This window comes from Vanderwaltozyma polyspora, genomic scaffold (genome assembly GCF_000150035.1).
Source record: "Vanderwaltozyma polyspora DSM 70294 KpolScaffold1026 genomic scaffold, whole genome shotgun sequence".
NCBI classification, from domain to species: domain Eukaryota; kingdom Fungi; phylum Ascomycota; class Saccharomycetes; order Saccharomycetales; family Saccharomycetaceae; genus Vanderwaltozyma; species Vanderwaltozyma polyspora.
The window spans coordinates 17,713-40,463 of record NW_001834641.1 but is presented as its reverse complement, the minus strand read 5'-3'; the positions used below and the strand labels follow the sequence as shown (position 1 = coordinate 40,463).

General features: G+C 31.2%; 9 protein-coding genes across 9 annotated transcripts; 5 read left to right on the top strand and 4 right to left on the bottom strand.

Annotated features, from left to right (window-relative positions):
* Positions 1-366: 366 nt before the first annotated feature.
* Positions 367-2,883, bottom strand: Kpol_1026p17 (PEMT/PEM2 family methyltransferase; the record flags this gene model as incomplete). The annotated part of the gene is made up of 1 exon (XM_001643978.1): positions 367-2,883. One exon carries the CDS (start codon positions 2,881-2,883, stop codon positions 367-369), a length of 2,517 nt encoding a protein of 838 aa, XP_001644028.1.
* Positions 2,884-5,116: 2,233 nt separating this feature from the next.
* Positions 5,117-5,950, bottom strand: RNA15 (Rna15p; the record flags this gene model as incomplete). The annotated part of the gene is made up of 1 exon (XM_001643977.1): positions 5,117-5,950. The coding sequence occupies one exon, from the start codon at positions 5,948-5,950 to the stop codon at positions 5,117-5,119; it is 834 nt and encodes a 277-aa protein (XP_001644027.1).
* Positions 5,951-6,449: 499 nt separating this feature from the next.
* On the top strand, positions 6,450-7,421 carry DST1 (transcription elongation factor DST1; the record flags this gene model as incomplete). Its single annotated transcript, XM_001643976.1, has 1 exon — positions 6,450-7,421. The coding sequence occupies one exon, from the start codon at positions 6,450-6,452 to the stop codon at positions 7,419-7,421; it is 972 nt and encodes a 323-aa protein (XP_001644026.1).
* Positions 7,422-7,811: 390 nt separating this feature from the next.
* Positions 7,812-8,249, top strand: DPC13 (Dpc13p; the record flags this gene model as incomplete). Its single annotated transcript, XM_001643975.1, has 1 exon — positions 7,812-8,249. One exon carries the CDS (start codon positions 7,812-7,814, stop codon positions 8,247-8,249), a length of 438 nt encoding a protein of 145 aa, XP_001644025.1.
* A 261-nt stretch (positions 8,250-8,510) lies between these two features.
* Positions 8,511-9,998, bottom strand: CYS4 (cystathionine beta-synthase CYS4; the record flags this gene model as incomplete). The annotated part of the gene is made up of 1 exon (XM_001643974.1): positions 8,511-9,998. The coding sequence occupies one exon, from the start codon at positions 9,996-9,998 to the stop codon at positions 8,511-8,513; it is 1,488 nt and encodes a 495-aa protein (XP_001644024.1).
* Positions 9,999-12,401: 2,403 nt separating this feature from the next.
* On the top strand, positions 12,402-13,391 carry RSR1 (Ras family GTPase RSR1; the record flags this gene model as incomplete). Its single annotated transcript, XM_001643973.1, has 1 exon — positions 12,402-13,391. The coding sequence occupies one exon, from the start codon at positions 12,402-12,404 to the stop codon at positions 13,389-13,391; it is 990 nt and encodes a 329-aa protein (XP_001644023.1).
* Positions 13,392-13,742: 351 nt separating this feature from the next.
* Positions 13,743-15,125, bottom strand: OCH1 (initiation-specific alpha-1,6-mannosyltransferase; the record flags this gene model as incomplete). The annotated part of the gene is made up of 1 exon (XM_001643972.1): positions 13,743-15,125. One exon carries the CDS (start codon positions 15,123-15,125, stop codon positions 13,743-13,745), a length of 1,383 nt encoding a protein of 460 aa, XP_001644022.1.
* Positions 15,126-17,375: 2,250 nt separating this feature from the next.
* Positions 17,376-19,922, top strand: VIR1 (Vir1p; the record flags this gene model as incomplete). Its single annotated transcript, XM_001643971.1, has 1 exon — positions 17,376-19,922. The coding sequence occupies one exon, from the start codon at positions 17,376-17,378 to the stop codon at positions 19,920-19,922; it is 2,547 nt and encodes an 848-aa protein (XP_001644021.1).
* Positions 19,923-20,471: 549 nt separating this feature from the next.
* SEC9 (Sec9p) lies at positions 20,472-22,718 on the top strand (the record flags this gene model as incomplete). The annotated part of the gene is made up of 1 exon (XM_001643970.1): positions 20,472-22,718. The coding sequence occupies one exon, from the start codon at positions 20,472-20,474 to the stop codon at positions 22,716-22,718; it is 2,247 nt and encodes a 748-aa protein (XP_001644020.1).
* Positions 22,719-22,751: the final 33 nt, after the last annotated feature.

Here is a 22,751-nt window from a genome sequence, read left to right as displayed (position 1 = left end):
CCTCTTCTGTGTTTTTCCCTATTGTTTAAGGGAAAAACTTGGCACTAGTTGGACCTGGGTTAGAAGTTGTAGACATTGCCCAGGGTGGTCATTTTAAGGGAGATGTCATTCATTTTTGAAGGACGTTCTCGAAGTATTAGGGTTTGGGAAGGCGACGGGAACCAAGGCCGCCATAGAAGGATGGATAGAAAACTGTGGACAACAGTATTGCCATTACAGAGCTTTTATCATCAATCACTTAATNCACCAAAACAAAAACGATTTTTGTTAAATAGCCTTAGATATAATATACATAAATATTATTATATTAAATTAGTGGAAAATTATTTTTTTATTTATATTATTAGTTTTCCTGAAAGATTTGTATCAATTTAAACTATCCAACACTTCCTTAATATCATGAACCCTACGAGAGATAACTTCAACATCACCATTAACTCTTCTAATGTAATCTGTAGACAATTCAATACCAAAAGAATCCTTAATGTAATTACTGAATGCATCTGCTGTGAAATACTTGTTATCGTTAGCGAAGTATTTTTCATTCTTCATACAAGAGATTGCATCTAAGAATTTCATTATTTCATTTTTAATGTCTACTTGAGCTTCGTTATCAAATTCTGGGAATGATATTTGGAATGGCGAAGAAATCAATAAAACCTTATGCGAATTTTTAGAATGGTATCTAAATTCATAAATACCTGGTTTGAAGTACAGTAAATTAGCATCGAAAGTCACTCTACCGGATACATTTTTGGAACCTTTCTTAAACTCCGTAATAGAATTGGTATTGATACTATCATGTGGATATCCTGTAGCATCAACTGCACTCCAATGACCCAAAGATGGGATTTTAGTTTGAGTACGATCACTACCAGTTTCTAGAACGTTATATAAACCAATCCAGTCTTTTTCATTAAACATAGAAATAGGCAATTTCCAGCTTATAGTAACAGAATTTGGCAAATAAACTATTTCATCTTCTAAATCTTCAATTTCAAATTTAGAGTTTGGAGCTAATTTATTATCAGATTGTACTCTATTCTTTAGTTTAGATTTTTTTGACAATTTCAATGAACTCAAATTACCCTTCTTACCTGAAGAAATTGATTCAGAATCAGAATCAGAATCAAAACCATGTAAGGACTTCATCATTTTATTACCCCAATCATCAATTAAATCAGAGATCCATCTAAATGGTTTCAAGGCTAGCAAAGTTTGTTGAACACCACTAACTCTGGTACCATTACCGTAAACTTTTGAAACATGTGGTTCTTCAATTAATTTAACAAAAATTAAGTTTGTAACAGTCCATAAAACGGCCAATGTCACATTTGTTTTTGAAAAGTTTGTCATTAATACAGAACCCCAAATACCAGCAACACCTAAAATAGCTTCCGGATTGTTCAAATATCTGTAAATACCTTGAGATGTCAATTTTCTAGTAGTGATGTAATTTGTTAAGAAAAAATCACCATAAAACCAACCAAAATCAGAAATCGCATCTCTAGTTTCAACATTACACCAAATTTGGATGGCACATAACAGTAAACCAAAAATTACATGGGAATTGTTTAATCCGTCAGAAGATTGAATTGAGTATAATTCACTCAATGTATGTAGGAATAGCAACGTATTGGTGACAATTAATGAGTAGTTATATAGGAATTGCCACTGTTGATAGGAATAAATTTGGGTATAACCATTCTTTAAGAACAATCTTGTAAACCATTTTCTATTGGATTGCTGGAATAAAATCCATGATGTTAATAACCAAGTTGTTAATTTAGTTAACAAAGTTAGCACAAATAGGAAATTATTAGATGGTTTTGAAGTAAAAAACCAAGAGAACAGTACCAAAATAGTGGATACAGTAAAATAGTCACTGAATCTTAAAAATTGGAAATTTTCAAATAAAATACCAGTATTAATTAAAGGTCTTGAATAATCATAGTTTTCTTTAGCAATCAAATCGTCTATCTGATGTTGGGTAGAATTGGATGGAGAATCGGATCCGTAAGTTCTTTCAATATGTGGAGATTCGACATACTTCAAGAATAAAAATTGTAAGAAATGACCACCAACAGAAACTAATAAAACACGATAATCACCACAGATTAGAGATAACCCATAATAACCCAAGTAACCAATAGAATACATTGGATGTGGGGAAATATTGAAGACACCATCAAAGGTCAGTTCAGCATCTTGCAAGAAAAAGAAATCACCCCAATACCAAGCATAGTCCTTAACAACTCTATGAGCATCTATTTTAACCCAAATATTGAAAAGAATCATGGCAATACCTATTAAAGATTTCCAATTGATCAACGAAGAAACATCGGTTGGTAAAGATAAATACACATATATGATATATGTAGTAAAATCTTGCATTAAAATTAGGTCAACAAATTGACGAAATAATAACCAACAGTTCAATTCATCTGGGTAAGAATGTAAGTTATAATCGTTTGGCATCTTAGATTTAATTTCGAATTGAAAAAAGGATGCAATCCAGTTAGTTTTAGCGCTCTCTTTTTTAAATAATTTATTCTGGTTTGCATACTTAGTTAATGATTCGTAATGAGACTGGTAGTGTAATATAATACCAATACCTAGATTGTAAGCCAATCTCCAGTAGACATATTGGATAAGAAAGATCAACTTCGCTTGTGATAAACCAAACCAATTTATCAAATAGTAGCATAATACAAAATTAGCTAGAATGGTTAAAGTGATACAGCATTCTAAAAATGATTTTTTAATGGTTGGATCAAATAAAGATCTAACCATATCATGAGTTACAGGAGGATTGAAGGTGATACCAGAAGACCTTGTCCTTGCAACAATTTCCTTTTTCTCGGTAATAATTTCTGTAGCCATGTTGAAATGAATAAATTACAATAAATACTAGGTTGAGCTAGCAAAGTAAACTTGATAGTTTGTTTTACTTAGTTTTTGGTACAGTTAAGGTACACTTAGCAAACTGTGTAATTTATTCACAAACTTTGAAGTTTATTTTCTTAATTAGGTCTTGATTGCCAGATAAGAAAAGTAAATCAAACAAAAATATAATGAGAAAGCACTTTAAAAAACATATTAGATAGAAATCTCTTTTTAATTTATATTCGAATGAAATAAAAAATATCTAACAGTTGTAGACCATCAAAATAGTCGAAAATCCAATTAGATATTTGAAAAAATAGGCAATTTAGTGCCATTTAGTGCCATTTCGTTAATATGTTACAGTACATTTTCATTTTCATTTACCAATATTAATAAGCACTTAGCTATAGTGTTCGAATCGAAGTTCAATTTGATGCCTTGCCTTGCATTAAGGTATTCTGAATTTTCATTTTTTTTTTTTCCATTACGTACATTTTTTGGGTTATAAACCATTGGTAAATACCCAGTAGTCTATAACCACACTTTTTAAGCATTTCGAGAGGTGTGTAGGTCTAATTCTTTGAAAAATGAGAAGCTTTAACAAAGGGGTAAATAGGCTAAAGATTTAAGCACGTCCTGGGGTAGCGCCGTCATAGTACAAAAAAAGACCCAACCAGTGGTCTCTCGGTGAAGCTCAACTATCAAAAATATGGGCAACACAGAAGGACTACCATCATCAATATACATATACATCGACATATAATGGAAGGAGTATTAAAGAAAAAAAATAATACATTTGGAAGAGGTCATATGTTTTAATTGGACTGATGAAATCGGACGGCAAATAATACTGGCCGAACATAATTAGTTGGCAACTAGCAATCGAAAAAACATAGAGTACCATCTCTTTTTTGTTGTTTTCTATCTTCTGTCTTCTGTCTTCTGTTTCTTTCTTGAAATCACATTCTAACTTGGCAATTTGATAGGTATATATTAAATAATGAAGCAAAACTTGGAAAAATAAAGGTATAGCTTTGTTAACTAGAATCCCCTTCACATATGGAATGAAATCTTATCCAAATCTTAGTTGTCTAACGCTGGGAATTTGATTATATCTGCATTATTTTGGTTATTTTTGCTTGACCTGTTTTCTTCATATCTCGATCTTTCGATGTCTTATGTCCCTCTCCATGGAAGATGTTTCCAATTATATATTCGAAAAGAACAACATACATGTATCCTTATAACCCAAACGCTTAAATTGAAGGATACTATAGTCTTCATGATATCTGACAAAATATCATGTTGCTTAGGTGGCTAATTGTTTGATGAAAGAAGTACATATAATGGCATATGGTGTATCACGTGATTTACATAATCCCTTGTCCCAACCTATCTAATCTAATATAACTTCACTTAACCGCTTATAAAAGCAAAATATTCAAATTAACTCTGGTGTCATATTATATCAGATCCATTATTCTTTTAAACCACTTTTTATCGTAACTTATACCACTTCAACGAACATAAATTAAACAATCCTAATGGATATCAGAATTGATAATTATCTCGTAAATCCTAAAATCAATTCACTAGATAAAGGTATGTTACCGTTATCAAATTGGCATGTATACAACCTACCTGAAATATCTTACCCATATATATATATATTAGATGTCTTATTATTAAATTCTAGAACATATTTTCATCCCTTGTCTTTCCCAAGAACTGGTAAGATTTCTGGTGCTCGTTCAAGTGACGAAATCTAAAACTTCTTAGAAAATATACATATTTTACCCAAAACTAAACCTCATTATAATATATACCTCCTTATCAAAATTCTACCATAATTGAAGCTATAAGACATGCTATATACCTTGCTTTACCTCGTTATTTATACATCAAGATATCCCATGAATAGTGACAAAGAGTTCTTATTCTTGCCGCCGTATAGTTTCATCCTCCCCTTTTATAAACATCTATGGATTTAAATAATATAAAGAAGATAGTAATGTTTAAAGATATTGTCTATTATTTTGAAGTTATATGTAACTGGAACAGATATAAACAATATATACAAGTATATAAAAACTGTATTCTATCTGTGTATCTCATTTCATTATAATATGTTGTGGTAGTGGTATGATTTTGTCAAGATGCTAATATATATATATTTCAATTATTCTGTCTTTAATTGAAGGATTAATTAAATTGGGATTCTAACATTAGGTCATATCATTCCGTATTCTCCCTTCATTGCCTTTTGCTTGATATCCCATATGGCCATTCTTTCATCATCTGGTAAGATTGAAATTTCGCTATCACTTAATTGTAATACTTGTTTCAATAGATTTTTTTGCTTTTCCTGGAGTTTAGGATCCTTATCAGATTCATTTTGGTTTTGGTCATTAGAGTTAGTATTCGATTGAACCGCCAAGGGAAGCAGATCGTCTGTTTTTGAAATACCATTAGTTAATAACATTTCAGCAAAGGAAATGACCAGTTGTGGGCACTCTTCTAATAGTGCAATTGCATCATCTAAATTTTCTTTGCTCCAATCTTGAAACTTTGATAGGATCTCTAATTGTTCCTCAGGACTCTTCTTAGACAATTCACTGGATATCATCATTGCTGGTGTAGTCATATTTATATTGACGTCAATACCAGAAGGCAACTCAGGAAATCGTAAGAATGTATTTGAACTGTTACCATTACTACTACCATTATTATTTCCAAAATCTTGATCATTACCAATCAAATCATTACCACCACCACTACCAATATCACTATTGCTAGAATAACCACATTTTAGAAATCTAGAACCGATTGGATAACCATTCAAGTTACGAACAGCACTTGCACTAGTCTCTAAATCCTTATACTCGACAAATGCATAACCTTTAGATTTCCCAGTTTGTGGATCAAACATCAACTTCAAATTCACCACAGGACCAACATTACGACACAAATCTAACAGTTGCTCCTCTGTCTGGTCATATGGTATAGAACCCAAGTATACTACACGAGAAGGTGGATTGTTTTGAACATTAGTACCTCTATTCATTATTATCGATGCGATCACTCTATTCAGGAAAAAGGGCACTTTACTATAATAACACACACACGCAAACAAACAAACAATATAACTATACCGTACTATTCACGACCTTATATCCTACTACCTCCCATCAATATTGACCTTGCTTACCAACCAAGTTGGAAGTATATACTTCATTATATGTATAGTTAGATATCTTTTTAAAGCTTTATCTGAATGAAAATTTATTCGTTATTGCATCAAGGAAGAGGAAAAAAAATAATAATATCAATTGAAATAGTGATGATGGATTTAAATTTTAAAGATGAAAGATTCAAATGATAATGGATTGATTATATTATTGATATATTAGGATTATAGCAAGTGTGTTGTCTTGTACTTTTGAATAAGTTTGTTTTGTATCTGGTGAGGTTGAAATAGAAACAAAGCATTTGGTTTTCCTATTGTGATTTCGTTAATTATTTGTTTGTGAATAAGTGAATGTTAATATAGAATAAATTTAAAAATGGAAGCTAAAGAGGTTATTGAATTGGTTAAGGATTTAGAGAAAGGTAAAAATGATGATAGTCATGTTTTAAAGATATTGCAGACTCTGGATAAGGAAGTTGTTGCAACCGAGAAGTTGTTGAGGGAGACTAAAGTTGGTGTTGAAGTTAATAAATTTAAGAAATCTAGTAATGTTGAAATTTCGAAATTGGTGAGGAAAATGATTAATAGTTGGAAAGATGCAATTAATAGAAGTAAGAAGATAAAATTGCAGCAAGCTCAAGCTAATAATACTAATGGCAGCGGCGGTAGTGGTTCTGGTGCTCATAATTCCGGATCTACCGTTGATTCTAACGTTAGTGGTGGTTCTGGTGCTAGTGATGTTTCACCTGATGGAAATGTTAGTGGTTCTTCTGATACTAGAAAACAAATGAAGTACGTTAGCACCGTCCCAAGAAATGCTAAAAACGATGGTGTCGATACTAATATTTATAACCATAAACTTCGTGATATGGTTATTAAGGCATTCTATGATGCATTAGCAAAAGGAAGTGAACATCCACCAAAATCAATATTGGCCACTTGTAAAAGTATTGAAGAAGAAATGAATAAAGCCTATGATTGTGATAGTAATGAAAAGAGTTACAAAGAAAGATACCGTGTAATATACTCTAATATCATTTCCAAGAATCATCAAGATTTAAAACATAAAATTAATAATGGGGATATCACTGCAGTATTCTTAGCTAATTGTGACACCAAAGAATTAGCTCCTGAACATTTGAAACAAAAAATGGAGGAAATTACAAGACAAAACTTATTTAATGCCCAAGGTGCCACTATTGAAAGATCCGTCACAGATAGATTCACTTGTGGTAAATGTAAAGAGAAAAAAGTATCATACTATCAATTACAAACAAGATCTGCGGATGAACCTTTAACAACTTTCTGTACCTGTGAAGCTTGTGGTAACAGATGGAAATTCTCATAGTTATGCAAATTCATCTCTGTTTTTTTAATTTGTTTAAGGGAAAGAAAAGTCATTGATAAATACGTTTCTTTATGATGATCTCAATTCTATTTATATAATGAAATCATCATCATTATTTTATCTATTATAAAATTTGGGTTTGTATATTATCCTTATATAGTCCATTGATAATTACACATGTAACATTTCATTACTTATTTTTATACTATCTATATCTATTAGGTTATTTGGTGTACTATTAATTTCTGACAAAAATTATTTTTGAAAATTTAATCAAAGTCATATTAGAATATTAAGAACTAGATTTGATGGTCTGTCTATTCAAAAGATCTAACAAACTTCAGAGGCTGGGAAAAAGCTGATGGGAATAAAATAACTCAATCTATCAATATGTTACTTAGAAATATACTAAAATCTTCTACTTTGTCTAGAGCTGTAAGATTAGCTCCAATTTTCAAACCAACCTCGATTCAATCAGCGGTCGTTCCTAAAAGATGGTATGCAAAATCCTGGGATGATAGACAGGCCAACAATAATTTGGAGGCACATTTAAAAGTTCAGAAACTAATGGATGATATAAACTCTCATCCCACAATAGTTTCTAAATTGGAGGATATTAAGAATATTATGGTTGAGAAAGGTTTAGTAAACTCCGATGAGGATAAAAGATTGGGCATTAAACAAATGATAAATATCTTGATGGATAAAGACTTGAGAAGAGCTATGAATGAATTGAAAGAGGAGTTGGCTAATGCGGGTATTCAGTTAGGCCCAGATCAATTGGGGCCTTTGATGACAGTTTTGGGATTAGAGCAGCCAAAAAAATAAGACATTCTCGTATATCTACATGCAATATAATACTGTTACAAACAATGAAAATGGATTGGATTTATGAACATATTCTGTAAATATAGATTGAACTATATGGAAATTTTTAATTGGTTACTATATATATATATATATATATTGAACTTAAATGTATTTATACATAATTAAATGACACTTTTCTAAAATTTATAAAAATATTAAGTTATAAAGTTCAAGAAATCATAATGACAAATGGGGAATATTTTTGAATTTCTTTGTTGCTTAAGCCAAGTAACTTAACAAGTCCATCTTGGTAACGATGTGGACTGGAGTTAAACCATCGGTAATAACAGCAGATGAGTTCTTTTCGAAGAATAAGTTTAAGTCTGACAATTTACTGTCAACAGTGAACTTTACGAATTTCTTCTTACCAGATTTGTTTTCATTGTATGAAGATACTTCATCGAAGTTGTTCAATTTCTTGAAGTTCAAGTATAAACCTTTAATGTCTTGGTCCTTAGATGTGTTAGAAGTGGATAATTGTTTCAATAATTGAGATAGAGTGACCAAACCAGCCAATTTACCATCTTCGGTCAAAACTGGTAATTGATCAAAGGCATTGTCCTTCAAGATATTGATAACTTCTGCAATACTTGCGGTTTCTTTGACAGAGACAACTGGTTTCAAATGCAAGTCCTTGACGGTAGCACCCTTGAAAATATCAGCAGATGGAGCCTTCTTGGCGTTGACTCTTTCCAAAATACTGTCATCCCACAAGTCGTTCTTCTTCAACCATTCGTCATCAACAAATTTAGTCAAGTAAGATCTGATGGAATCTGGGAAGATGGCAACGATGACGTCATCTTCGGTCAATTCTGGGTGATCTTTACAGTATTCAACCAAAGCAGTGAAAGCACTACCCGAAGAACCACCGATCAAGACACCTTCATTGGCGATCAATTGACGGGCATATTTGAAAGCTGGCTTATCTTCGGTCTTGTACCAGACATCAATCAAAGATCTGTCCAAGACGTTTGGAATGAAATCGTAACCAATACCTTCGACCTTGTAGGAAGTGATATCAGTTTCGTTCAAAGCAGCTGGCAAAGCTAAAATGGAACCGATTGGATCAGCACCAACAATTTGAATTTTTTCATCTTGTTCCTTGATGTATCTAGCAATACCAGAAATGGTACCACCAGTACCAGCACCGGCAACAACAGCTCTCAAGTTCTTGAATTGATCCAAGTTAACCAATTGTTTGTGGATTTCTCTACCAGTACCAAAGTAATGAGCATCTGGGTTTTTCATGTTGTTATATTGATCTAAGATAACAGCGCCTGGAATTTCTCTTTCTAACTTCTTGGCGACACCAATGTGAGATTCTGGAGAATCCCAAGCAGCTTCAGTAGGAGTACGAATAATTTCAGCACCTAAAGCCTTTAAGACAGAAACTTTTTCATTAGACATTTTTTCTGGTAAAGTGATAATAGTTCTGTAACCTTTAATAGCACCGATCAAAGCCAAACCAATACCGGTGTTACCAGAAGTTGGTTCAATCAAGGTAGTTCTGGATGGGTGGATATGGCCAGTAGATTCGGCATATTCGATCATAGACTTAGCAATACGATCTTTAATAGAACCACCTGGGTTGTATAACTCTAATTTGGCGAAAATTCTTGGTTTAATACCCATAGACTTTGGTAAAGTCTTTAATTCAACCAATGGGGTGTTACCCACCAAATCAATAACGTCGGTTCTGGAATCCATGATTAATTAATGTAGTGATAATTAGAATGTATATGAAAATATATTGAGCTAATATGTTGCTAAATATATTGTTTCCACCGACAGAACTAAATCTTTTGTATTACTTAAATTCTAAGAAATATATATTAGAATTAAAGACGAAAGATTCTAAAATAAGTTTCTGCTTTAAAAGATACGAATTCAACCTCTAGAACAAGTAAGTGTTATATATATATTTGTATATTTTAATGGATGTAATATACTTGTTCGAATTCAGTTAAGCATAAGAAGAGATGGTGATGGTTTCGAAAAGACGCTGATTGAAATTTTTTCTTTTCTTTTTCAGAATAGACAAGGCTCGTTTGGTATGATTTGTGTTTCATTCGATGGCAGTATTTCACGTGACTGTAGTATAGATTTCATGCTGTATGGTGTAAAATTTAGTTCTAAAAGCCAAGAGACCACATTACTAATGCGTCTCGAAAGAATATTCGTATAGTATATAGCATATATGGTATAGTCAGATGAGCAATGACAGTAAAAATTATTGAATTTAATAATAAATGTGGTTGCAAAATAACTAGGAATAACAATTTCTTGGATCCATGGTTGTGTTATTTTATTTTTTTTTTAACTTATTTATATGTATATATTTATTGATTACTCTATTTAATCACAATTTTATTAACCTTGTATCCAACAATTATAGATTCACATTTAGGGATATATTGATATTTACACAGTGTAAGAGCTCGTTGGCGTAGTTTAGGAACGCCACTTTTTATATAATTCTAACGATCTTATTAATAACTATGGAAGTGATATATTGTGGTATAAGTAACCATGGATGTCGTCACGCAATGTCACAACGATCACTTCCCATGAATAATAACATTAACTTGGCGTTAATTCAACATATAATATAAATACATATATACACATATATAATGGTAGCTGTGTTCAAGAATTTTTAAGAATTGACTAAATATACTCATCTCGAATCAATCAATTATCAGTAAAGAAAACTACAGTTCTCCATTTACCATACCGTAGAAATTAAATTTATTTTTTTTTTATCCAAAAAAAAAAAAAGATAAAAAAAATATAAGACTGAAGTCAGTAATATAATGAGAACACTAACCACTATTACCACTCTAGATGTTTGCTTGGTATCTATGCTAATATCTTATGTTGTCCTGAATATGTGTGAAAATGAATAGAGGTCTTCTCATATCTCACCAAACAACCATTAAATAAACTGATTGAAGCGCAATCTACACTTTATCCTCTATCATAACCGATTATGTTCTATGCGCACTTACAGTAATCCTAATCATTTGTTCCTATTTTTTTTCCCAAACTCACGTTATTCTATATCTTGCTTACTTGGTTGTTTCATTGCCTTGTCCCTTTTGATTTTTGTTACACCACTTGTACTACGAATTTTCACCAAATTCCCATCAGTTTTCAATTTTCCATAATTCCTTTTTATTTTCCCACCATACAAAATATGTTGTCGTGTTATTTTTTACATCAAAAAGCTTTTATTTTTTTCTATTCTATTGGCTTTTTGTTTGTCTCTTAAACAAAAAAAATGAAATTTCGAAATTAAGTTGAAGTTGGTGCTAAGAAATAAACGGAGCATCAACATAAAAAAACATATATATCGTTCTTAAACCACTAGATATCCTATATAATAAACATGGGTAAAGAACTACATGCGTCCTCTTGCTACCCACTCACCTCACTTGATTAATTTCCTAAGTATAGAATTATAGTGAAAAGTTTGGCGTTACACGTAGTCAATTTTAGCCCAAAGTGGAAGAATATTGAATCTTAGTTTCTGATTAGAATTTGCATAAATTTAAACTTTGCTAAGTTGTTGATCTTATCTCACCTGAAGTTCCAATTACAACCTTCAATTTTGGAAAAGGTTTATTACTACCCTTTGGTGGTTAGTTATTAAATTTGTTTCAATCCATTGCAACTTTCAAGGCTTACCTTTCTATATATATATATATATCCATTTCCATATCTATATTAATAAAATAATAGGAGATAGAGATAATTGATTCCCGTTAAAATACTGGTTTTTGTCTCGTTATTGGTTTTCCTTAAACATTGAATCAAGAATTTTTATCTGATATTTCTTTATTTAGAAGTTTGTTCAAACAGTGCACTCTTTTGATTCCATTTTTTTCTTTATTGATATTGTTATAATTTTTGCAATTGCTGTCATAACTGGTTAGGACACTTGTAAACATCGTGATACTCTTATCATATACTTCAGTATAAAATATAAAAGAGTTCTTGTTGGAAGTTTAGAGTTATCAAGATCATTTGGAAAGGAATTGCTCTCAAATTAATTGACACCAATTTAATATTTTTTTATAGAAGCATATACATTTACATTTGCATCATAATATGAGAGATTATAAACTAGTAGTATTGGGTGCCGGTGGTGTTGGTAAGTCGTGTCTTACTGTACAGTTTGTACAAGGTGTCTATTTAGATACTTATGATCCTACTATTGAAGATTCTTATCGTAAAACGATAGAGATAGATAATAAGGTTTTCGATTTAGAGATTCTAGATACTGCTGGTGTAGCACAGTTCACAGCTATGCGTGAATTATATATAAAATCAGGTATGGGATTCTTATTAGTTTATTCTGTCACTGATAAACAATCATTAGATGAATTGCTGGAATTAAGAGAACAAGTGTTGAAGATTAAAGATTCTTCAAAAGTACCAATGGTTTTAGTAGGAAATAAAGCAGATTTGAAAAATGAAAGAGTTATTAGCGTGGAGGACGGTATTGAAGTTAGTAGTACATGGGGTAAAGTTCCATTCTATGAAACAAGTGCATTGTTAAGAAGTAACGTTGATGAAGTATTTATTGATTTAGTAAGACAGATTATAAGAGATGAAATGGAAAATGTTGCGAATAATAATAATAACTTAAAAAAAAGAAAACCAAGTATACCAGCCTTAAAATCTGGTGCAATTAATTCTAATAACATTAATAATTCATCAAGATCATCTCAAAAGCATATTTCAGGAAATTCACATGCTAATACAATTAATAGAATAGCTACAAATGGTAGTAACATGCTTAATATTAGCAATGGTAACTTATCAAACGACAATGGAAATCCAAGACAGGGTTCTCCATCAAGACCAAAATCTTTACTTTTCCAAAATAATGGAAACAATCAACCTAATCTTCAACAGCAAAATGGTGGTACAACTCAAGGGAAACAAAGACAAATGCAAGAGACTAAAGTTCCAGTTGCAACAAACTCAAATAAAAACCAACAGGGTAAAACAAACACCAAAGGTAGTTCACCAAATAAAAATGGTAAAAATCCAAAGGAGAAAAAGAAGAAGAAATCTTCATGTAACATTTTATGATCACAATGAACAAGTTCTAATTACGAGATAAAATATATTATTTAAGGACAATCAATATAAGATCGATTCATTAAAAAATTAAAAAAAATTAATTACAGGCATTTGGTTTAGATTTATGCATATATTTTGATATTTTATGGGCACACCTCATCTGTGTATATTTTTGTACTATTAAAGTAGGCTTATCTATATTTGAAATATAATTGTTAATATTATTTCAGTAGTGACATAACATAGCATTGGAGACGTAAATTATTAGAATCCTATTAATGATATATGTATATTTTTTCTTAATTACAGATATTTCATTAGAATTTTATTTCTATATAATTTAATATTCTAAAGATAAAATCAATGACCAGCATTCTTATCTGCGACTTTTTTCCAAGATCCGCTGAACATATGTTTAACTAAAGCCATTCTATTTGAACTTGACTTAGCACCCATCTGGCCAACATCTGGAGAAAAACTTGTTATTGGTAAAACCATAACATCATCTAAAAGCACAGGTTCTGAGATTAATGAGAAGAATTCCCAAGGTATGTGACTTTCAGTCTTTAATGAATTCGTGATTTTTTCATAAAATTTTCTTGTGGTTGTTACTTTAAAGTTTTCCTTCTTTTCAGATCTTTGAGGTAATGCTCCATTTAGATTACTATTATAAATTTCGACATCATTATTATGTTCTAATAAATTATTCAAATAATCGAAGATGATATCAGAAAATATTCCGGGACCTGTCCAATTCATAATATCTGAGCCATCAACATTTTTACTATTTTTTAGAGATGAATGATCATATTCTGTATCAAGTCTTCTTTTATGTCTATAATTCACATTATAATCTTGTTTAAAATTTTGATCTATTAAATTTGAATATTTTAAATTGGTAGATTCCACTGAGCTTAGAGTAGTAGTAGTGATATTAAGTATTAATTCACGTAAAGCAGGATGGCCAGGTTTTGCTTGGATAGTCCATTGACAAAATTGAATTCTACGAGCGTACCAATCACTCCAATCTTCTCTGTCGGGATCAGCTTCTATACCTATAACTAAACCAGGTTCGTATTGATAGGGAGACATTGATTTCAAATTTTTATATTGAATTGGATTTGATAGAGCTTTAATTTTCTTGATTTTATTCAAATCTACACTTGGCCAATTTTCCAAATCCTTCAACGGTATAGTATCCATGTCTGAGTAAATACCACCTCTAGCGAATAATAATAAATATCTAAAGAAATCAGCTTTCAAGATATTCATTGGCATTGCTTTAAAAGCTTCGATGACTTGTGGTACTTCGGCGTATAAATTTTCTAAGAAAGGGACCAATTTATCATCTGGTATTAGGGAGTAGTCATAAGATTTTGAAGTCCATTCCTTCTGGTAGGTTCTAAAATCTGATGGGAATTTTTCACTTGATGTATCAACTTTCCAAGTTTGCCAGATTCTTCTTGGGATTGGTTTTTTAGGATAGTATGGGAAGGCAAATGATAATAGTTTTCTTAAGTCATCGATATCATTTGAATTGTTAACATCGGTTTTTTTCAAATTAATTGAATCTGAATGAGAAGTAGTTGGTAAGGGTAGATCTTTTTTATCAAATTGTTGAAACTTTGAATTATTTGAAATTTGGATTGAAAAAAATGAATATATTAGTATGATTGAAACTATAATCAATCTACCTCTTTTTGATGCAAATAAATTACGCAGAAACGGTACAAGTTTAACCATGTTATGCTATAGTGTATAATATAATTCAATTGGTATGCTTCATAAATCGTATGGATATTTATGCGTATGTGTAATAAGATATATATACAAACATATATATATATGTGTGTATGGATAGATATATCGCTTGCGTTATATCTCAATCACCCCTCAATTTCGTAATAGTGTATGAGATGAGATATCCTGAAAGATATGAATGCTTCTTTTTTTGCTAAAGAAAAAAAGAATATAATAAATGAGACCAATTTCTATTTTACAAACGACTTCCAAATCAACCAAGTAGGAATATATAACTTTTTATAAGACAACTTCGAATTAAACAAAGGAAAAAAAAGTTTTCCAAACCAAATATTCTAATATAGTTTCGAAAACTTTAATTTTGGATATAAGCATAGTACAACTACAAATTCAAACTCAAACTCAAACTCAAACTCAAATACGATATAGTATAATATATATTTACATATAAGCTAGGAAGAACAGGAAGAGAGAAGAGGAAAAAAAAGCTATGAAAAAAGTTACCCACGAAACAAGAGACGACGACAGGTATGAACAAGATTAAAATGAAAAAATTGCAAAAATTATGATCCTAAAATAGTAAAAAATTACAAAACATACAATACATACAGCATAGGAGATCATAGCATAGCATAGCATAGCATAGCATAGCATAGCATAGCATAACATAGTATCGTAATACAAGAATATATATATATAGATATAGATATATATATATATAGAATACAATACGATACTATGCTGTACATGTACTAACAGATAGCTTTGCCTACTTAATATTCCTCATCTGCCCCTTCTCGATTCTCCTTCCCTTCAGAGAATTCTCTAATCCGTTAGTGACCCACTTAAAACACCAACAACCCAACTCAAACCGACCCAAACCAGAATCTTGGATCAACGAGAACGTCAACTTCAATAACATACACAGTCCAATGGAACTGTTGCAACGATTGAAGAAGTACATACAGTACTTGCATCCTCAAACCTAAGCTGATGTTGCTATTGTTGGTATGTTTCAGCAAAGGACTGGACTGGATGTTCAAAATTAGTACCACTAGTAGCAATTCCTGGTAGCTATTTTTGTTATAGAAATCCTTGCTTCTTGCAGCAGCAGCAGCTCTCGAGATGTTGTAATTGAAATTGTAATGGGTTGCTGTTGTTATAGTGATCTTGTAGTGTATGTAACAGCACGGTGACTGGCTAGACCAATGAATGAACCTTTGACTTTGTTTCTGTTGTGGGAAGTAGTGCTTTGATGGTAGTAGTATAAACTAAAGAAATGAGATATACTCTTACTTACTCTTACTTACTCTTTGGTCTTTCTCTTGATCTCTCTGGTAAAGTTGGTCAAGCCCATCTTTCGATACTGTAAAGGGGAATCTAATGAAGAGGAGCATATAACCTGCACCGTCGTGTCGTGTCGTGTCTGTCTCTCTCTCATTGAGTTTCCTATTGTTTAATCTCTTTACAAAGATTAGAATCAGTAACAAAACAATTATAAAAATATCTATGCATGCACATTTGAAACCCATCTTGGAGATGTGATTCTGTTCAATTGCAGATCAGAGTGAGATGGCATGTCTATCTCTCTCTCTCTCTCTCTCTCTCTCTCTCTCTTGTTCTGATTTCATACTTTGTGAGGTTAATGGCTAATGCTCTGTTCTTTATTAAGATTTAAGGACAATGAGAGTAGCCTCATATTTGCCAATGATGACACAGTTAGGTACTATGTTGTTGGTCTACTTATGCAAAAATAATTTGTCACTCTTGTAGATATCACTCCAATTCTGGTCTCGTCGTGTTGGATTTGATCACACTCTAATAGCTATTGATCCTTGACCAGAAATCGTCAGATCTCTTTTCTTAGTTTGTTTGTTTCTGACGGTAAACTCAAATTGTATAAACCCTTTATTATTCTTGACCATATGTTGTAGTTGTTATTTACTATTATACACTTCTTTTTTTATATATTCCAATTGTTCATTTTTATCTCAGGATTCCATGGTCAATTCTTTAAAGCTCTCTTCATTACTTGAGTTTTCCATATACCAAGTGCTGCTATCTTGTATTTATATTGCATTATTATATTTTGTTTTGGGGGAAATATCACTGAAAGATAATAAAAGAATAAGGATACCACTGTCAAATTTGTTCTGGGAAGGGGTCTTGGTCTTTATCATTGCTTCATTACTTTAATATATTTTCAGCTTTGTTTTCTGGTGCAAGACAAAGATGAATAAAACTGATAATGGTAAGATCTCATCTGCTACTGAACAAGAATTGGTGGAAACCGTAATTAAGGTATTTCATAAGATTGATAAAAATGAAATCAATAGTAAAGAATTGAATAAGCTGGCTTTGAAATTAGTTAATACGTTAAGATTTGTAAGATCTGACATTGCCATCATCGATAACAAGAATTTAGAAATTTTAAATAAAATAGATATCTTCACACCTTTGATTAAATCAAAAATAAATTTGGATATTATATGTATTATCTTTGTTTATTGCTCGATTATAAACCAATTCAATCCATTAATTATAAACTCGATTAATAATTGGAGTAAACTATTACTAGTAGATTTAAATATTGACGAAAGTTTTGATGATAAAGATTATTCGTTAGGTTTTTATTCTGTCATCTCATATGTAGAAAAAATTGAAGAAATTAATCTAGATTCATTACAATTCTTCCAATTGAATTTAACTGAAACTTTTATAAAGAATTGGATTCCATCGTGGTTGAATTTTAACAACGAGTTGAACGTCAATAACTTCTTCGAGGTCCAAAAAGATAATCTATCAAATATCATCCTGAATGAATCAATTTTGGATTTCTATATCTCAACTTTATTAATTACAAAAGAAAATATTCAATCTTTATTCCAATTATCAAAAAAAAATACTGACTTATCTTATTTCATTGATAAAATATTGAAAAGAGTTTGCTTAAATGTAAGTTGGTTACCAAATGACATACGAATTATGATGATTTCAGCCTTTCTTAAAAATGACATTAATTTAGAAAATTCAAATTCAGATAATACTGGCTTAGCATTCGATTTACAAGTCGTTATGGAATTAATTGATCACCCTGAAATGAATTATTTAGAAGAATCAAAATTACTAATGTTACTTTACTCATCTTTATTAAATATTAAAAAATCTTATTGTACAGAATTACATAAAACTTTAGGTACAATAGGTTCAACTCAATCACTTCCGGCTTTGATTAATATTTTACAATTTTTACTATCAAAGTTTGTTATTAATATTGGAAATATTACAGAATTAACAAGTTCTTTAAATATACAGCAGATCAATACTGATCCAAATTGGTTTAAATATAAAAATTCAAAATATCAATTGCCAAAATGGTACGAAATAAATATATTACCACCAATACCTCCAATTTCAAAATCCCTATTCGTTTTTGAACAAAATTCTCAGGACAAATTCTATGGAAATGACTATATCTATAACACTTCATTGATATTACACTGTTTGATCTTAGTTATTTCAATTAATATTGAACTTTTACGACAATATAAATTACTTTCTATAGATCCTTTGGTTTTAAATGGATTTGAAAAAAATTTGAATTTGAAACATAAATTAATTCAACAATATTTAGAATTATACTTTATTCCAATGATGTCTTCATTGCTATTGAGTAACAAATTAATTAATCATCCATTGCCATTATTAGGTGAAAAAAAAAGTATCCTACTAAGCAAATTTCTATTTTCAAGTTGTATAAAGGTTTGTGAAGAATTAACAAAGACTCACGGTAATATAGTTCTGTATCACTTGATCAAATTCATATCAAAGGCTTCAGTAGATGATCTTATAATTCAAAACATTTCGATCAATTTATTGAATCATTTGTTCTTTCATAATCAACAAAACTCAGGAAATTCAGGAAAGAACAATACAATTATACAACTATGTTTAGAAAATGAATTAACTACTCAGATATTACATAGTTATATTAACATATGGAATGATGGTACAGAAGTTTATTCTAAGTTTTTCAAAGATATTTTTAGCACTGATCAACCTAATGTAGATGAGAAAGAATTTACCTTTGCAGAACTTTTTGAATTTTTACCAGGATATCAAGAGTATAGCAAAATAACTGATCATGAAATGACACACTCCACCTCAGCTGCAACATCTACAGCGAACTACAGCGAACCTTCTCCAGATCAATCATCTACAAATATATCCGGTGTGTCCCCATCAATGACATCAGGAAAATTTAACGCATATTCGGCATCATCATTTATCCCATCAAATAAAAGTTATGGAATGCCTAATTCCAGTGAAGCAAACATATCTACAGTTTCCAACAATTCTTATTATTATAATCCAATGACAAACAACAACACGAATAATAATCCAGTAGGTATGTATATGCCAAAATTGGAAACTTCGAACACACCAACATACTCATCAGCACAACATAATAATGAAAATAATATATCTGTCACTTCAGACTTACAATCATTCAATAATTCACAATTTACAGGGAATAGAATGATATTAAGTGGGAATCCAGGAAATAATATTACAAGCACACCATCCACCCCTAGTAATCCATCGTCTTCTAATATATTTTCAAACACTTGGGGAACGCCAACAAATGTAAATACAAAATTCCAATCAAGTATGGTCGTTAACACAGGAAAAAATTATATATTGGGTGGACATAATAGAATTAAAAACAATAGCAGGGCACAATCAATTCATATTGATAAGTTTGAAAACAATGATTAATAAAAACTTACAAGATAATAACAAAATTTTCTTCGTTTGCTTAATAGAAAGAAAACATTCTCTCTTCCTTTATTTTATTTTTTTATCGAGAAGACTACAATACAACAAGAACTTCAAAAAAACCTCCAGAAAAACATTTTTATATTATTAAATAGTGAATATTTGCATAACTTTATACCACAATTGCATATCTTTTATACCTGTCATTTAAACTTTGGCCAATAATTACTGACACAGGTCTTGATAGACAGCAATAATCTTTTTTTTCCTTTTTTGAATTCGATTTTTGTATGGTTAGTAGAAAAATCTGTTGCATTCAAAAAGAAACAGGAACACAGCGCAGCAGTACTTTTAACGAACATTATATATAATAAATATAGAAGTTCAAAAACTAGTTTAGAAGAAATATTATAAAAGTTATTTGATAGTATATGATAGTTGTGAACTGGACTGGTTAGTTCATTTGTGGTAAGTTGAACTGTGTTTGACAGAAAGTTTATTTGTTTGTTTTAGTTTTTTGAATTGGATTAAGAATCAGAATAGATCAAGATGGGTTTAAGAAAGTTCCTTAAGATGAAACCTCCAGAAGAGGAGACTCCAGATGAGAATAGGAATAACTTGCAGGATGTAGGTATATCAACTAAGAATCCTAATAAAAAAAAGCGTGAAAAGTTTGCTGCCTATGGTCAATTTGCTAGAGATAAAACAAAGGAGACAATTTATGCGCCTGCCGGTTATGAGCAGTATGCAAGACCACAAGATCATGTGGATGATGATTTAAATAAATCAGAGGTTGATAAAGATGCTAGAAGGCAAAATGGTATGGCATCTTTTAATGAAAACTATCAGAGACAGCAAAATGCTGGTCCTGAAGCAGTGGCTTATGCTGAGGAACAAAATAATGTACGGAATCAAAGTGCATACGATCCGTATGCAATTAACAATGGAAATAATGGATCTAGTAGTGATCCTTATGCAATTAATGAAAGAAGAACTGGAAACAATGGATCTGGTAGTGATCCTTATCAAGGATACTCTAATAATGATCCTTATAGTGACCCATACTCACGAAAGAATACAAATTCAAATGATCCATATTCAACTAATACTTCAGGAGGTAGACAAAATAATGACCCATATTCTAGAATACAGCAAGGTAATGAAAATAGATCATATGGTGATCAAGCTTCTAACTCTCAACAGAATATAAGTAATAACTACCGTCAAGATCCTACCAATGATTTAAATGCGTATAATGGAGTTAGAAATACATATCAATCAAATGAAGTAAGCGACAGTTACAATTCTTACCAAAATGAATCAAGTGGAATTCAGAATCAATCGTCCTCTTCTATAAATAAGCAAAATTCATATGGTAGACAAGCTAACCAGGCTAACCAAGCTAACCAAGCTAACCAAGCTGCAAGCAGTGGTAGAATTAATATTACACAAGGTTCTAATCCTTATGCCTCAATGCAAGAAGATGCCTATAACACTTCGTATGCGCCAAAAAAGCAGAATGTGGCACCTTCAAGAAGAAACTTAGCTAGACCTACCTTGCTGCATGCTGAAACTGAGAGCACAATGGATTTGAATCGAACGGAAACACAAAGATTTGATTTGAATGAAAATAACGAGACTAATTTCAATCGTGATCGCAATAGTGGCAATATTCAAAAATCAGCATTGATGAATGAAGAGGACGGTGATGATGGTTTTGATTTTGAAGCATATTATGGAGAGAGATCAGATCAAATAGGTGGTGTCAGTAAAAGTAGTGTACCATTAGATGAATTAGATCTTAATGAAGCTCCTGAAGAAGGCGCCAATTGTGATGATTTGAATGCTGTTCAAGAGCAGCTTCCAGCAAGATACAATCAACAGAATCAACGGAATCAACAGAATCAGCAGAATCAGCAGAATCAACAGAATCGCGGAAACTATCAAATGGACCAGTGGCAAATGGAACAAGAACAAGGTCAAAATTATGATTACAACTATAATGGACAGGACTATCAGTTTGAACATGCTGGAGGTATTCAAAGAGGATTCAAAACATTTGAAGAAATTCAGCGAGAGGAAGAACAAAGACAACAACGTGAAGAAGATGAAGCAGTGGATGAAGTTAAGCAAGAGATTAAATTCGTAAAGCAATCGTCAGTTGCCTCAACAAGAAATACATTGAAAATGGCTCAAGAAGCAGAATTAGCTGGTATGAATTCTCTAGGTATGCTTGGTCATCAAAGTGAAAAGTTAAACAGTATTGAAAATAATTTGAACTTAATGAAAGTACAAAACAAAACAGCAGATGATAAGGTAGCGGAATTGAAACAGCTTAATCGTAGTATTTTTGCTGTTAATGTTTCGAATCCATTTAATTCCAAAAGAAGACAATTAGAAAAGGAAGAGAAATTAAAGGGACGTAAAATGGAAGAAAAGTTAATCAATGAACGTACAAACCAAACCCTATATAATTCTACCAAAAGAATTGAAGGAGCACTAAGTGACCATAGTGAAATAAGTGAAGTGAGAGAAAGATACAAAAGAAATGAAATTCTTGATAGAGCTAAAAGGTATCAATTCGAAAACGATGAAGAAGATGATGCCATGGAAGTTGAAATTGATAGAAATTTAGATAAGATTCAACAAATTAGTGGCAGATTGAGGAAGCTAGCAGTTGCTACAGGTGAGGAATTAGACTCCCAAGATGAACGTATTAAGAATATTGAGGAAGGTGCTGACGAAATGGATATTAAGATTCATATGAATACTTTGAGATTGGCTAACATTCGTTAGTTAAAATTTTTTATTTTTAGATATATGTAATTA